At 44.1% G+C, this 16,628-nt stretch overlaps 2 protein-coding genes across 8 annotated transcripts; one reads left to right on the plus strand and one right to left on the minus strand.

The window, feature by feature from the left end:
* Positions 1–277: 277 nt before the first annotated feature.
* On the plus strand, positions 278–7,487 carry LOC4345202 (putative disease resistance protein RGA3). Of its 4 annotated transcripts, none has more exons than XM_066303663.1 (4): positions 278–708; positions 2,616–3,090; positions 3,210–6,927; positions 7,099–7,487. In XM_066303663.1, exons 1-3 carry the CDS (start codon positions 409–411, stop codon positions 3,236–3,238), a joined length of 804 nt encoding a protein of 267 aa, XP_066159760.1. In that variant the 5' UTR covers positions 278–408; the 3' UTR covers positions 3,239–6,927; positions 7,099–7,487. The 4 variants fall into 4 exon arrangements, with proteins under 4 accessions (XP_066159760.1, XP_066159758.1, XP_015650904.2 ...); XM_066303661.1 differs by having other exon boundaries at positions 2,616–2,762; positions 2,867–6,927; XM_015795418.3 differs by having other exon boundaries at positions 2,616–6,927.
* Positions 7,488–10,212: 2,725 nt separating this feature from the next.
* LOC4345203 (HSP-interacting protein) lies at positions 10,213–15,310 on the minus strand. Of its 4 annotated transcripts, none has more exons than XM_015795132.3 (4): positions 12,815–15,310; positions 12,235–12,457; positions 11,648–11,727; positions 10,213–10,746 (listed from the first exon to the last, which is right to left on the minus strand). In XM_015795132.3, exons 1-2 carry the CDS (start codon positions 14,979–14,981, stop codon positions 12,300–12,302), a joined length of 2,325 nt encoding a protein of 774 aa, XP_015650618.1. In that variant the 5' UTR covers positions 14,982–15,310; the 3' UTR covers positions 10,213–10,746; positions 11,648–11,727; positions 12,235–12,299. The 4 variants fall into 4 exon arrangements, with proteins under 4 accessions (XP_015650618.1, XP_015650616.1, XP_025883357.1 ...); XM_015795130.3 differs by having other exon boundaries at positions 11,629–11,727; XM_026027572.2 differs by having other exon boundaries at positions 11,616–11,727.
* Between the last annotated feature and the right edge of the window lie 1,318 nt (positions 15,311–16,628).

A 16,628-nucleotide genomic window follows, 5' to 3' on the forward strand; every position in this document is an offset into this window, starting at 1 on the left:
CTACAGTACTCCTGTCGTAGTATCTCTCTATGGCCTTGTGTTTTCTGTACATCGCTGTCGTCTCCTCAGTCACTAGCCGCGCTCTGTGTTCTTCGGTGAGTATTCCTCAGCTTCTATACGGAAAATATAGCGATGAATTAGTGTAGGATTAATTATATATTAGTTAAAGAAACTTAATAAGTAGGTTAGTTTAATTGTTTAAAGTAATTTTTCTACAGATTTTTTTTAAGAAAATACACGGTTTAAAAACGTGCGTAGGGAAAAGGAGGAGAGGATTGTAAGTTTGCAACCAGCAGAGCTTTGCCCCGGGGCGTCGGCACGCACTGCCACCTCGCCCTCGAGGCCTCGACGGCGCCACAGTGCCACACCCATTCTCTGTTGATCCCTAGCTGTAGTTGTAGCTGGCAGATGGACAAGGCGGCGGTTGTTCCACTTCCAATCACCGGAGGAGTCAACGACGATCGTACTGCTGCGCTGCAGCAGTGGGCTTCCACCGTCGGCTTCGGAGGCGAGGTGGGGCGCCTCGTCGAAGCCCACCGACGCCTCGACTCGGTGCTCGCGGAGACGCAGGGGAAGGAGATCCGGAACAAGGAGCTCCAGCGGCGCCTCAGGGAGGCCTCGCATGATGCTGCCCGCGCCCGTGACCTCCTCGGCGAGCTCGAGTACTACCGCATCCGCGAGGAGGTGGAGCGCGACGACCACGATAAGGTCAGCGCAGGTTTTGTTTTCTGGATTTTTTTTTATTCACCTGAGGTCCTGGTTGTTTTGTTCCCCAATCCTCCTATGTACTTGTACTACAAATCGAAGGCAAATTACTGCATATTTCAACCATCACAATCCCACTAAATTTTGGCAATTTCAGAGCTTTCAACTGTTAAAATAGCAACAAATTTGATAATTGCTCAAGTCAAACATCGCCTTACCAAAATTTTTGCGGGAATGCCAAAAATTGGCTTTAGTGAAGTTTGATAAGATTTACTTTCGCAATACAAACCAAACATGCCCATGGTACCTTCGTGCACGAAGCAGGCTGTGGCATGTTCGTGGGCTCGATATGCTTTCTTTCATTTCTCACCCAATCAGAATGCAGTATCCATACTTTGGTTTTGATGTGACTAGTGAAAAATGTTATGCCGGTTACGGTGGATTACAAACCTATGCCATGAATCCATGATGAATGATCATAAGTACATGCCTCTTTTTGCGATAATTGAAATTAATCCAGCATCTGCATCAAAAGATGCATCTGACCCTAGTTTATTACAGCTTTGCAACATGAGTTGCTAAACATAACTACTGACTATATGAGAATATGAAAATCAAACACAAATCCTACTACTAAATCTCCAACCATGTGTAGAGTTTTGATGACGACCATCTCAATTTTGCTACATGCCATGATGATATCTGATTTGTCATCTTCATTTTGCAGTAGATAACAGCAATCATAATGGCACATAATCTTCGATAAAGCCTCCTCATCCTTAAAAAGGCCCTTCCTATATTTACCTCGATATTTTGTATCAAAAAATAGTCAGATTTTTCAACATGCATATGTATGAAGTAAACCACAATCAATCTTCCAGCCAACAGCACACCTGCTTGCAATCAAAATGGAACAAGGCAAAAAGATTTGAGCTCACAGGCCTGGAACCAAATGAGAAAATGGCTGGTTGGAAAACACATGTTCACACAAAATTAGCAAAACTGTCCTAAGAATGCACTAACTCACCAAATTGGTTCACTAGATTGCTCAGTGTTTAGATTCTTGTACTAAATACCCATTTGCAAATTGCTTTTGTGATGTACTCCCTCCGTTTCACAATGTAAGTCACTCTAGCATTTCCCACGTTCATATTGATATTAATGAATCTAGATAGATATAATCTAGATTCATTAATATTAATATGAACGTGGGAAATGCTAGAATGACTTACATTTTGAAACGGAGGAAGTATTGGTTAGTCCTCAAGCTCTTGCACTAAACCGTAAGCCACCTGCCATACTTGAGGCACAATTTACTCAAGTAAATTTGAAACAAATTTTAATGACAGTGTAAAACACTGATTTACTTTTTAGATACTAGAACTAATATCCTGGCCTGTGTGCCTGGAGATACACACAGCTAAAACACTGATTAACTAATTGGGGAACTTATAATTTTGTTGAGAATGATACTGCAGGGGAGGCCCTTGCAGTTAAAACTATTATTAAAACAAATAAGATACAGAATTACAACAGTTCAAGCCAGTAATCTGTATCTTTTTACCAGTAATAGGAATTGGTATTTATCCATATTTTGTTCTCTCGCTATCCGTTTACTTCAACGACTGGATTTGCAAAGTGCTGTCTTGTGCAAATGCTCTGTTTCATACATTATGATATAATAATGTATGTATTCAATGCAGACAAATTTCTATTATATGTGAAATACTTGACACTACTTTGTAGTGGACTCTTCAACTGTGACGTGTCAAACCAAAATATAAATACAACTTCTTTTAGTGACATGCTTTACAGAATTATCGTTTCTTGTGGGTACAGAGTTATACTAAATTATGATGCATAGCAACTTTTGATAGTTGTTTAAATCCACTTTTGCCCCTTTTTTTCAGCTATTGCATGACAATGCAAATGGAAATTTGCTTCTCTCCATGCCTCAAAGGGATGTTGAGTTCTTTAACAATGATGCAGCAAAAGATGACAAAGACACCACAGAAAGTTCTCTTAGCAACACAGATTCATCTGCATCTGCTCTTCAGGTTACTACGTACATTGCTAGTAGCAGTAGTCCAGTACCCTATCTGGAGACTCTTAACAAGTGCATCTCGAATGAGATAAGTAAATACACTGAAAAATGCTACAGGATAGCCAAACAGGTGAGTGAAGCTCTTGAGCTTGAAAGTCTGGATTACCTTTACGCGCACAAATACCAGAGAACAAGAACAGATCATCGGGAGACATCACCATGCCAAAGTGAACCCAAAGTTCATGGGAGGGACCAACAGCGTGACTTGATAATAAGCAAGTTAACAAGTGAGGAATGTGCTAGGAAGAAACTCTCTATCCTTGCCATCATCGGTGATGGAGGTATTGGGAAAACTACTCTGGCTAAGCTAGTCTTCAACAACTCAACAGTGTCAAAGCATTTTGACGTTCTGTTATGGGTTTATGTATCTGTTCACTTTGATCAAAATAAGATTATGCAGGAAATGTTGGACTCCTTTTGCGGGGATGAGCATGATGAAATCAAGAAATCGAAGGAGCTTCAACTCCAAGACAAACTTGACTACTTATTGAAGTCAAAACGAGTGCTACTTGTTATGGATGACATGTGGGAGGATAGCACAAAGGAAAAATGGGATGAGCTGTTAAATCCATTGCTTAAAAACGATGTTATGGGGAACAGTGTTCTTGTCACAACTCGTAAACCATCTGTGGCAACAATGATAGAAGCAGCAGATCACATCAACCTGGATGGTTTGAAAAAAGATGACTTTTGGTGTTTGTTCAAGGAATGTGTATTTGGACATGAGAACTATAAAGGAGAACCAAGACTGGAAAAAATTGGGCAGCAGATAGTTGACAAGTTAAAGGGCAATCCTTTAGCAGCAAAGACTGTAAGCAAAGTATTGAGAAGGAGCTTTGACGTTGATTACTGGAGGAGAATTCTGCATACCGGTGAATGGAAGTACAAAAATGATGAGAATGATATCATGCCGGCCTTGATGATCAGCTACAAATATCTTCCAGCTCACCTTCAAAGTTGTTTCTCGTACTGTGCTGTGTTCCCAAAGTATCATAGGTATGAGAAAGAGCGTCTGATCGATATGTGGATAGCGCAAGATTTGCTATGTTCCGCTGATATTCACACACGACCTGAGGACATTGGAAATGAATACTTTGATGATCTACTTGATTGGGGATTTTTCGAAAAACAGTTTGAGCACTCAACCTTACTCATCATGCATGATCTAATTCATGATCTGGCACAGAAGGTTTCATCTGACGAAAGCTTTACCATAGAGGGCAATGAGCCTAGGAATGCACCGCCATGTGTTCGTCATGTCAGTGTAATAACAGAGTGGGAGTACAAAACAAAATTGAATGGCACTGTGTATCCTAATGATTCTTTCCTCCAAGAGTTCTCTAATTCCTTCCGTGAGTTGCAACAAAGGAGCTTAAGCACATTGATGCTGTTTGGGCCACATGACTTGGATTTTGCAGACACGTTTCGGCAAGAACTCAATGAGGTAAGGTCAATCCGTGTGTTGAAACTGGAGATGGTCTTCTTTGACTTGGATTCATTGATAGGCAACATCTCAGCATTTGTCAATCTTCGCTATCTAGAACTGGGCTGCTTCTACAAGGGCCCCAGGCTGGAGCTACCAGAAGCTATATGCAGGCTGTATCACCTTAAAGTCCTGGATATAAAGAAGAACTGGGGTCCTAGCACATCTTTGCCAAGAGAAATGAGCAAGCTTGTTAACTTGCGGCATTTTATTGCTGAAAAGGAGTTACATGCAAAAATAGCTGGCATCGGAAAGATGGTTTCCCTGCAGGAGCTAAAGGCATTTGATGTCAAAAAGGACCATGAGTTCAGCATATCACAGCTGAGAGGACTGAATCAGCTAAGGGGATCAATAAGCATTTCTAGTCTTTACAATGCAGGGCATGAAGAGGCTAGCCAAGCAAGGCTCTGTGACAAGGATAACCTAACTTGTTTGCACCTGTCATGGCTGACTTTATCTAGGAACCGTGTTGCACGGCGTACTCTTCCTATCCTGGAGGATCTTAAACCACATTCTGGCCTTAAAAATCTGCAAGTTGTTGGATACAGGCATTCTTTACCATCATGGCTTTGCAGCACTGTCCATCTCACCTCTTTGCGGTCACTCCACCTGGATAGATGCATACGTTGGCAAACAATTCCACATCCCCAGCAGTTGCCTCTTCTCCAGGAGCTGCATTTGATTCAACTGCCTCGTGTTTACAAAATAGAGATTGGTCCTCTGAAGGTCCTTGAAATACGCTGGTTGCAAAATCTGAGGCAGTGCATACTTTTAGATAAGGAACAGTCATATGCTACCCTACAGATCCTTGAAGTGGAGGGATGCCCCAAATTGGATGAATTTCTATTGCAGATTTTCATGTCTTCGGGTGTACAAAGCACATACCAATTTCTTGGTATTCACAGGCTTAAGATACACAATGACTTCCTTCGTGCTAGCATCCCGCTCCTGCTCCTAAATTCTTTATCAGACATAGATCTGTGTGGTGAGCACTCAAAATTTACGAGGTTTCGACTAAAACCATTTGGCACATCAGATGGGTTGAGTCTACAAATCAAAGGAGATAGATATATTCAGAAGATAGAGGAAAGATTGTTCACATTAGAGAAACTCAAGGATCTGCGGGAACTTGAAATCCGGGACTATCAATCAGTGATATTCCAACGTCAATTCTGGGAAGGCTTCGAACAGTTGACATCATTGAAAAAGTTTAGAGTGATCAAGTGCCCAGAAATATTTTCTACCAACTTTGAGCTATTTCTGCCTCCGTCAGTTGAGGAACTTGAGTTGAGTGGATGCAACATTACATTGATACAACTATCACAACTCCTCGTGAACCTTCATTTACTTAAGAGTTTCAAGTTAACTAATTGCCAAGGGGTAACATCCTTACCTGTAGGGTTGTTTACAGATGAACAGAACACAATGTCAGAAGGCTCATGGCACATTCCTCCCAGATGCTTCACGAGTCTGGAAAGTTTGCAAATCTCTTTCACAACAGCTCCATCTGATGCAAATTCAATTATGCACTTTACGAGCAAGAAAGGCCTAGGAAGATTTGTATCTCTTAAGAAAATTGTTATAGAAAATTGCCCTACTCTGCTATCTAGAGCGCTTTCAGGAGGAGCATCTCATATATCTCCATCATCTTTGGATAAACTCTGCATGACTGGTATCCAAGACAGCACTCTGCAGTTCTCAGATGTCTCTTCCATCGCGGATTTAGATGTGTCTGGATGCCCGAAGTTGGCATGTCTCGACCTGAGTTCTTGTACCGCGCTAGAAAAGTTGTGTGTTATAGATTGCCGTTTGTTACAGTCAATTGAAGGTTTGCCGTCATGCTCAGCACTGAGGGATTTGAAAATTCGAAACTGTGCATTGCTGCCTTCGCTCAGCGCATCACTCCACACCCTGAAAACACTGAGCATAGAGAATAACACAAATCTAGCATCTCTGGAACTGAAATCATGCACATCATTGCAGAAACTATGCATCAAAGACTGCCCGGCACTGACATCATGGGAAGGTTTGAAATCCCTTGTTTCTCTTGAGATCTTGAAAGTTGAAGCGTCTCCTGGGTTCATAACGAGATGGATATCAGCAGCAGCTGAAGTTAATATCGAGGAGAAGAATTTCTCACTACCACTTGAAAAGCTCAACGTTGATAACATTGATGTCCTTTGTGTGCCCATATGCAGCCAGTTAACTTCTCTCAAGATATTATCCATTGAAGAGGATCGTCACGATCCAGATGGTCATGTGGAGTTTTTGACAGACAACCATGTCAAAGGACTGTCATTTCTCACCTGCTTGAGATTTCTTGATCTGGAAAACCTTGAGCAACTCCGGTCACTGCCTGCAGAACTTGGATCCCTTGCATCCCTGCAGAGACTACATGTTGGCAACTGTGGACATATTACTTCCCTGCCGGTAGGGGGTCTCCCAGCTTCGCTCAAGGACATGGAACTCTATAATTGCAGCAAAGAACTAAACGTACTGTGCCGAGATATGCTTAGACTTCGAAGAAACTTACATTTGTGGGTGGATGGCGACGAGGAGGATTTCTTTTCACAGAATTGCTCTGACGAAGAAATAAGTGAGCTTATGTTCGCATATCGTATAGCCTTTACACCAGGTATCCTTTTGTACACAGATAAACTGGTTTTCAAACTTTACTTGTGCTTCAGAATTACAATGTATGCTTGTCCTCTCTATTGATTGATGTTATTCTGGAAAAAAAACTCAGAATCTTTTTTTTTTTTTGAGAAACATCAATCACAATCTTACTCGTTCATTTTTGCACTAGGTTCTTTTTTGGAAGAACAGAACAATACGAGAACACCTTCTATTTTCGATGAAGGGAGCAAAAGAAACAAAATATCAAAATACAAGAGAAGAAAAAAGGCTACAGCCTACAGATGAAAGACTATTCTTGGAAGTGTTGAATCTAAATTGCCTACGTAACAAGAAGCTACGATTCCGGCTGACACTCTGGATTTTTTAGACAATGGAATCTTTATTATAAGACACAGCCAAATACTGTTACTGTGGATTGGTGTTGAAATACTGTCCAGTTTCAAGTGTTAAGGAAATAGAGCAGAACTTCAGACATCTTTCCTTTAAATAATGGAATTTTACACGGACATCTACCACTTTATTCATGCCAACCATTTAACAAAGGGTTAATTGGATCTATGCCATTATATTTTTTACAGTTTTGAAATATGCCACTACTATTTTTCTATTTAGATTCATGCCATTACAATTTAGGAATAAAAACGGAGCGGATACGGACAAATAATACTCATACCATATTTGTTTTCATATTTTTTTACCGGATACGAAAACGAATACGGATAGCTCGAATACGGAAACAAATACGGATTATCTCACATACGAATAAGAATCGAATATGATCGGACACGAATACAGAAACAATTTTTTCTCGGAACACGAAAACCAATTCAACTTCTAATAGAAACAAATATCAACATATATAATTAGCTCATTTTATATAAAATGAAGTATAATTTATAAATATTTTTAAAATTTTAAATAATATTAATAGTATGGACTAGTGTTATGAGATAAACTACTATTAAAATCTATAAAGGTATATTGAAGGTTATAGAGTTAGAAAGAAATGTAGTATGTCTCATGGCTTATACGGATATCCTAATAGCATTGTTCATCGGATATCCGAATTATTATCTGTATTTGACGGAAACCCCGATACCATATGCATATTCGTATCCAGGAGAAAGTATACGTATTCATATCCGTATCCAAACTATCCGAGAATTATCCGATCCGAAAGGTATCCGTATCCGTTTTTGTCCGGAGGGGTTGGAATCTATCCGCTCCGTTTTCATCCCTTTACTAACTAATATGTGAGATGTGCCACTGCTTACTCCTTCCATGCACTGAAATTTGTTTGTTTTCGGACCAAATTGACCCCATCTTCCTCCATCCCCTTCTCTCTTCGTTCCCCTTCCTCCTATCTATCTCTGTATTTGGTGCTAGACCTAGCATTGGATCCAGCGATGACCCGACTATCTATCTCCTATATATTCGTGAGGGGTGTGACCGGCGGTGGTATTGCATCACGTGAGAAACCCTAACTGCCACTCCCCTCCCCCGAGCAAAACCCTTGCCGCACGCAGACGCTAGCATGTCTGCGCGTGGCGTTTCATCCCTGTACGTGTGGATACTGGTAGAGGTGCCGCTGGTTTGCGGTACTGATCGGTGTGAGAGCACGGTGAGGAGAACACACGAGGAGGAGAATGTCGAGTTGCTGCGATCGACTACTTCCTCTATACCGATGCGTCCTATGTCCCCGACGTTCCTTCGGCTACTTAGCACTTACTTCCGCTGCACAGCGCGTTGAGTAGGGGTGGGCGTTCGGTCTACCCGAAAATTTCGGTCTCAGTCTTCGGTTTTTGAAAAGTCAGGACCAAATTTCGTCCCAAAAAAATCAGGACCGATGAATTCGGTCTCGGTTTTTTTGTCTCGGTCTCGGTCAGACCGAATTTGGAGGAGCCGAGGCGGAGTGCGGAGACGACGCCGGTGAGATGTGGAGGCGGAGGGCGGAGGTGGCGGCACGGTGCAATGGATCTGGTGGCCGGTGGCCCGCGCGACCGGCGAGGCAGCGTGGAGGCAGAGGGCGGAGACGACGCCGGCGATGTGGAGGCGAAGGGCGGAGGTGGCGGTGCGGCCCGATGGATCTGGCGGCCGGCGGCCCACGCTACCGGCGAGACGGCGTGGAGGCGGAGGGCGGAGGTGGCAGCGCGGCACGATGGACCCGGCGGCCGGCGGCCCGCGTGACCGGCGAGGAGGCGTGGAGGCGGAGACGGCGCCGGCGATATGGAGGGCGGAGGGCGGAGGTGGTGGCGCGGCGCGATGGATCCAGCGGCCGGCAGCCCGGTGCGACCGGCGAGGTGGAGTGGAGGTGGAGGGCGGAGACGGTGCCGGCGATGTGGAGGCGGCGGCGCGACGCGATGGAGGCAGCGGTGGTAGTGCGGCGCGATAGGGATGGGATGGGGATGCAGCCTGGATGGATGAGGGTGGCCTCTAGGGTTCAGTGGTGTATTAGGCTTATTGGGCCTCCTGGATCTATTGGGCCACAATTCGGTTTTCTCGGTTAATTCGGTTAACCGAGCCCAATAACCGAATTACCTGAACAAATTTTGGTCTTTGACATGCTGAGACCGAATTACTACCCGAATTTCTCGGTCTCGGTCTTTTTGGTCTCGGTCTCGGTCTTTTCGGTTCGGTTCTTCGGTTCGGTCTTATTTTGCCCACCCCTAGCGTCGAGTGATAACGATCTATGATCTAATACTTGCATGGTTCCTGGTTTACGCGGTAGAAAAATTTTGATTTATGCTATCGTAGCCTACGTGTAACCCAACAGAGAGAGAAGTGGGATGGAGGAAGAAGACGATGGGCAATTTGGTCCAAAAATATATTTAAGTGCATGGAAGGGGTATGTAGTGGCATTTCGTAAATTTCTACTCCAAATTACAATGGCGTGACTCCAAATAAGTAAATAATAATGGTATATTTCAAAACCATAAAATTTCCAATAGCATGAATCCAATTAACCTATTTTGAATAGGTATGAGATTGTAATGGCATAGATCCAAATAGGTAAATAGTAATGGCATTTTATAAAACTAGCAAATTTATAATGGCATGAATCTAATTAACCCAAATATTAAATGATGAGTTTTTTTACAAAATATCCTGACACCCATTAGGTTCCTACGGAGAAAAAGAATTGCGAACAATGAGAAATCCGTTCCCTGAGAAGAAAAACAATTGTGAAAAATGAGAAATCCAAAAACCCCTCGAGGTTTTATGAACGAAGTATTCTTCAAACCTCATTTCATGAAAGCCGATCCCGAGTAGGCAACAAACTGAATGACCAACAATCACTAGTATCTGATAACTTCTTCAATAAAAGCATCTGTTTCACACAATTAGACTACAAGCATTCTGTGCCTGCTACTTCAGCTACATGTTACACGAACTGTATTCAGCTTTCTTCATGTGTGACCTGGAGTAAAAGTGTAAAACACAGCTGGGGTGATCTTCTACACAAGTGAAATACAATTAGTGTATCCTCAGAAATTTCCTATGATGACCTAACAACTTGAAGCACTTCCATGACTGAAATATGAGGAAGTGCAACATCAAAATATCCACAGTATCTCTTGAAAGGAAATATAGCATCAAGCAGAAGGTTGCGTGAAGCACCAAATATAACAGCAAACGCAAGCCACATTGTTAGCACTTTCTTTTTGTCTTTTCAGTTGAGGAAACCCCTACACACTACTCTCAACCAATCTGTAGCTTGAAGTTGAAGAGAATATTTCCTTTTCTTTTCCTCTTTTTCTTATATTTTTTTCTTTTGGCGGGACGAGTAAGTGCAGTACAGCTCCCAGAATAAACAAACCTGCAACCATTAGAGAGAAGGTCAGAAAAATAAAATAGGATCCAAGGGGATAAAATACTGGTATTGCACATGGAGATATGTAAGCAGAGACAGTAAACAATAGCAGTAAGGAAACAAAAATGACTACTGCCTGTATCATTTGTTGGTCACTGTATTTCTCCTAATGACAGAGGGCTATATTTCCTAATGTTACAGTTCCGCAAAATATTCAATTAAATGTTTAGTGACAAGCATAATCATTCTCCAGAAATTACAACTGTATTTCAATACAAATTATATTACTATGTAGAAGAACTGCATAGAAATTAGACAAGTTAATGCTATCTCACAGTGTAGATCAGGAGCAAAAGCAATTAAAGCGGATGAGATTACATTGAGTGCAATATTGTACAATATAAGCTAGTGGTCCTTCAAACCAATCAGGTTAAATTTGTATTCCTAATAAAAAGAAAAATTAGAGACCTAAAAAATAGTTATGTATAAATTGGTTTTTTACATCTTCAAAAAATTGCAATCGTTTCCTCGAAAAAAAACAAAATCATTTATAATGCCATATCATGCAGAAAATATATTATATAACAGTGCAAATAATATTCCAAATTCTTCTTTGTTCATGTTTTTTTTCTCCTGATATGAAGAAAAAGAGCACCTGGTAGAGGTGTAATCTGGAGGAGTTTTTCCTAGTTGTCACTGTATGCAAGTTATGTTGGAATTTTAATGCATATGTTGGACCTTTTCTAAAGTATTCCTCCATTAGGTCATGTTACTGGATGCAAATATCCATGACTTCACAGCTAAGGATTTACTTTGTCACTAATAGTCTGATGATTGAAATTCGACAAAATATGACAACAATCTAGTTTCAGTACATTCAATCAACACCTGAGGGGTGGCTGACTACCGTTAGCTCCTTTAGTTCAACAGCTGTAGGAGTAACAGATAAAAACAACTGAGTATAAGATCCCTTGATACCCTAGTGCCCTGCATTTGTATTTCACAGATGGTGTATTAGGTGAAGCTGTAATGTTGTGTAAACGGACTGTGCTTTCTGAGAGAAGGGAGACACACACACACACAAGATGTAGTAGTTGTAGAACATGAGTGCTTTAATATATCATACTTTGGCACTTGCATTCCTCATTTAACAAATTATTAGACATTTATTTTCTATTATTCTATCAAAGTAAGTTTTAACCAATTCACAAGGATAAAAGTACAGGTTGAAGTAAAAATCCTGGACACCAACTGATAACAAGTCAATTTCCAGGTACATAAGGATAGACATTTTTTCCCGCTTACTTGTTCTAAGCTAATATTTTTAGTTTTCACCTTGACATGAAAAGTAGTCTAAGATACTAAATTACTTCAAACCAGGACCAATTATCTAAAAAGAGGGACATCATCATAAATTTTCTGGTATAATTGGCCTTGGTGAAGCTCTGTTTGCAGCCTGTCAATGCCGATAATATTTGCAAGGCAAGACATTACCTGATAAAATCATGAAATAACTTCTCCATGATGACAAACCAGAGCCTCTTATATATATTAGAGGGTCAAGCATAGTGTATATGCTCCAGCATATGATGCAACTTTGGAGCTCTACGTCGGAATATTGGCTCAAGTCGGAAAGATGGCACTCCATTTCTCCACTTCTTTGCATCATACATTTCATTCCATGCTTGAACTATTTCTTCAACCTTAAAACTCAGTCCTAAATATAAAAGAGGTAAATCTTGTAAGAACTTGGTATCAAAACTATGTTCTTAGGATCGGCACACACAAAAAACACAATGTTCTATACACAGTTCACACGAAATCTGAAGCTTATCACAGCGGCTACTAGTTAGCAGCTAAATACTGGTACATCAACATTTATTAAGCATACGGCATACCATATTTCTTTATCTATATAGGAGAACGACCTTGTCCTAATAGAGGGCTCTAAGTGTTAAAAAAATTGCATCTTGCTTTTCGAAGTTGCAAAATAGAACAAAAAAATTGGGCAAATAAACAATATAAAGCAAACTGAGAAATTGCAAACAAAATGCTGCAGGAAAGTTATTCTAACCTTCTTGAGTAGTTTCATTAGCAGAATGGTTTTTTACCATCACATTGATGTCTGCGGGAGAAGCACCTCCAGTCTTAAATTTTTCTATAGCAACCGTTAGAGACTCCTCCCAACTAGGAAGTCCCAAGATAAATTCCACTACAGAACGTTCATAAAGAATGGTGCCCCACAAAATATTTACATGCGATCGGATACTAGAAGCCTGTTCAAATGCTTCATCGGAAGACATATCCTTCATGTACCCATCTATGCCCATCTTCTCAAATATGATCTTCTCCTTACTTGGTTTTGAGAGCCCCCTCAAGCGTGTATTTTCCATTCCCTCCCACATCCCCATTCCCTTTTCCATATTATCCTCTGCATGGTTAAATAATCCCAAAACCTCAGTTCCCATGTCTATCTTACATGCAAGAGCATAATACCAACAGAGCTTGGCCTGCTCAAACTGCTGCTGCCCAAGTGCAATAAGACCTTCAAAAAAATCTGGTTTTGTTTTCACAGCTTCTCCATACTTCGCGCCCGCTTTGGCATATTCCGCACAAGCCCATTCATAAGCAACCTTAACCTGCTCAAGTATACATTCCATTGAAGCATCGTCTGACAAGGGAGGCCTTTTTCTCGCAGAAGCCATGTGAACATTGCCCCAGTTGAACAGAGCCAATGCTGCCATTTCCTGGAATTTTAGCTCTGCAACTTGAAATATTTCCTGTGCTTCTTCACTTGCAACAGTGTCTTCCATAGCTTCATAGTACAATCTCATGCCAAGGTCGTGGAGATCCAAATACGAGTCGGAATCAAAACCAAGATGGTTCTTGAATAGCCGAGCAAATTGTATCATCCAGTCATCAATAGAGCAGTTGTGATCATCATCATGCCTACTGCTCCCATTCTCCGACATGCTATAATAAGCTTTCTCTAATGAGGCAAATGAAGAGCGTCTCCTGACCACATCCACACCTAGCTCTTGTGCAGGATCAACCGCTACAATGTACAGTCGAATTGGCCCTTCCAGATCTGCCAAGCTGTAGGCCCATCTAAGCTCATCCGATGAAGTGATCGTCACCAAGTCACCTTCCTTGTCCTTATATTTAATAAGCAACGCTTTCAACGATGGAAACTTGTTTTGAACTATGTCTCTCAATTGTGACAGATTGCAGTTAGCTGGCATTTGAGCACATCTAATGTCCTCCCCAAAGACCAGCTTCAGATCCTTCATTGCTTCCTTGACATGGACACTGGTCTCCGTGTAACGCTCATGACGATTTTCCTCAGCATGATGCACTGGCTCCATAGCGGAATGCTTTTGCTTCTTGGCGTCAGCACGCCTAATTTTCTTTCCTGCACTGTGCTTCCCTGGTTTGCCATTCTTTCCTTCCTTATCTAAACCCTTGTTTTCCTTATCGTCCATATGATATTGATGTTTTCCTACTCCATTTGCTTCCGGCTGGTCGGTTCGAATTTCTTGCTTGACAGGTACATTACAATCAAATTGCTCCTTCCCGGCACGATTTTCTCCATTCTCCTGACCATTAATCTTCAGCTCTGTTTTCTCACTTTGCTCATAATCTTCGACATGAATCAGCTCCTGCCCCTCAATAGCAGAATCACACTGTTTATGAGATTTCTTCAACTTCCCCTGTCCCTTCGCACTAACAGCCTTGTGCTCCGGCGGCGGCGGCACGGGTTCCTTCTCCAAGACAAGAACGCCCTTCTCCTCCAATGCCGCCCTGACCTTGTCGGAGATCTCCCGCGCGGCGCGGTTAGCCGGCTCCCAGGCAAGCACGGTCCGGACGTCCTCCCAAGCCAGGTCCGGCCGGTCCAGCGCCTGGAAGCAGGCGGCCCGCCGCAGCAGCGCCCTGCTGTACCTGGGCGCCGCCTCCAGCGCGAGGTTGCACTCGTGGATGGCGCGGTGGTGCTCGGCGGGGGCCATCCGCATGTAGCACTGCGCGACGCAGGTCCGGAGGTGTGCCGCCGCGTCGGCATGGCCGCCGCTGGGGAGGAGCTGGACCGCCTTGTCGTACTTGAAGGCGGCGCCCTCGTAGTCCCTCCGGTTGAACAGCCTGCCGCCCTCCTCCTTGAGCTCCCGCGACAGCTCCAGGAACACCTCCTCGTCGCCGTCGACCGCCGCGCTCGCCGGCGGCTTCTTGGCTGCCGCCGGCTTCCCCATGGGCCCCGGCGCCCAGGCCCGGCCGCCCCGCGGCTTCCCCTTCAAATCCCGCACCTCTCGCTCCCTGATGAACCCAAGAACTACTTCCTCAGCAAATCTGCACGGACAGAGAACCAGAAATGGAGAAACAGGGGCTTGACCAAAGGACTCCTCCTCTCCCCCTTGCGAATCTCACAAAGAAACTCCAATGAGGCGCCCGAGAAGTTACAAAGCTGTTGGCAAGAACCGAATCAAGAACGGGGGCAAAGGTATGGTATAAGGAACCGATGCTTCGACCGCACGGAAAAAACCGAGAAGACGAGGCGGGGAAGCAAACAGCGGAGGAGAGCAAGGGAAAAAGAAAAAAAAAAGGAGGGATAAGCCGCGGGTGGAGTCGGACAAATGGCGGAAAAGTGCGAGGCGGTGGTGGTGTACGCGGCAACCAAGGTCACGCTCACGCACGAAATGGAGGAAAAGACGAGGCGCGATGGTTTTTTTTTCTGGTGGTGGGTTGGTGACGGCAGCAACGAGGCGGTGGTGTGGTGGTGGCGGCGACAGGCGGCAGCGGCTGGCTGTGTGGGCCGTGCAGATTCGTGCTCCTTTTGAGGGGGAGTAGAGATGGCAATGGGGCTGTTCACCGTTTCCCCGTAGTGAATTCACCTATTAGGTGACGGGGATGGTTAATATCTACTCACCATGGGGAATAAAATGGTTAAAAACCTCTCACCATCGGGGATGATGGGGGCGGGGACGGTGAACCATTCACCGTCCCCGCCCCCCACGGTGACCCGACTGTACTGTACAAGGGAGGAATTCTAGACTTTTTAGATGTATTGGCCCATAATATTGAAGCCCATTTAACAGACATATATAATCTAACCCTAAGTCAACAGGTCAATCTCCAAATTTTCCACCCATCCAGATCTAGATCCACACTAGCCACCCGACCGAGTCATGCGCGCCGCCGGTCGCCAGTCCACCGGGAGCCGCGCCGCCGTTCGCCAGCCACCTCCGGCGCCGTTCGCCAGCCACCACGCGCACCGCCACTCGCTGCCTTCTCGCCAGGAGACTGAAGCTGCCCGTCACCGGCCGCCTTCGTCGACGCGGCGCCGGGCCGCGCGGCGCCTGAAGCCGTCTTTACCAGGAGCGGCCGGCAGGCTCCGTCGATGCACCGCCAGCCTGCAGCCATCTTCAACGGGAGCCGTCATCGCCGTGCCGTCGGGAGTCGCCGCCGCCATCTGTCGTCGCCGCCGCCATCTGCCGACCATGGCTTCAACCTTCGGCCACCTCCCTCCTAAAGCTACAACAGTGACGATGCAAGGTGAGCATACTACAATCTGTGACTGTGAATATATTGTTTAACTGGGGACGGGTTCACCACGGGGAAAAATTCACCGCGTGGTGATCGGGGTTGGAGAAATTATAGCCTCGTCGTGGTTGACGGGGGCGGGGACAGTGAAATATTTTCACCGCGGTGACGGGGACGCGGGCATGACCCCCAACGGTGAATTCACCGTTGCCATCTCTAGGGGGGAGGTGGTGGTGGTGGGCCGGGTGGGCGTCATCCAATCCAATCCAACGGCCAGCAAGCGAGGTTGGTGTGGGCGCAGTAACGCTTTTTTGTTGTTTGTCGGTTGGGCATTCATGGGGGGCTAGGCGTACCCGGAG

Source organism: Oryza sativa, chromosome 8, assembly GCF_034140825.1.
Source record: "Oryza sativa Japonica Group chromosome 8, ASM3414082v1".
Classification (NCBI taxonomy): domain Eukaryota; kingdom Viridiplantae; phylum Streptophyta; class Magnoliopsida; order Poales; family Poaceae; genus Oryza; species Oryza sativa.

Coding starts and splice junctions, on each gene's coding strand:
- LOC4345202 (XM_015795418.3), top strand. CDS start 409: ATGGACAAGGCGGCGGTTGTTCCACTTCCAATCACCGGAGGAGTCAAC. Junction 709..2,615: donor AGCGCGACGACCACGATAAG/GTCAGCGCAGGT, acceptor CCTTTTTTTCAG/CTATTGCATGACAATGCAAA. Junction 6,928..7,098: donor TCGTATAGCCTTTACACCAG/GTATCCTTTTGT, acceptor TTTTTGCACTAG/GTTCTTTTTTGGAAGAACAG.
- LOC4345203 (XM_015795131.3), bottom strand. CDS start 14,981: ATGGGGAAGCCGGCGGCAGCCAAGAAGCCGCCGGCGAGCGCGGCGGTC. Junction 12,458..12,814: donor TAATGAAACTACTCAAGAAG/GTTAGAATAACT, acceptor TTTTATATTTAG/GACTGAGTTTTAAGGTTGAA.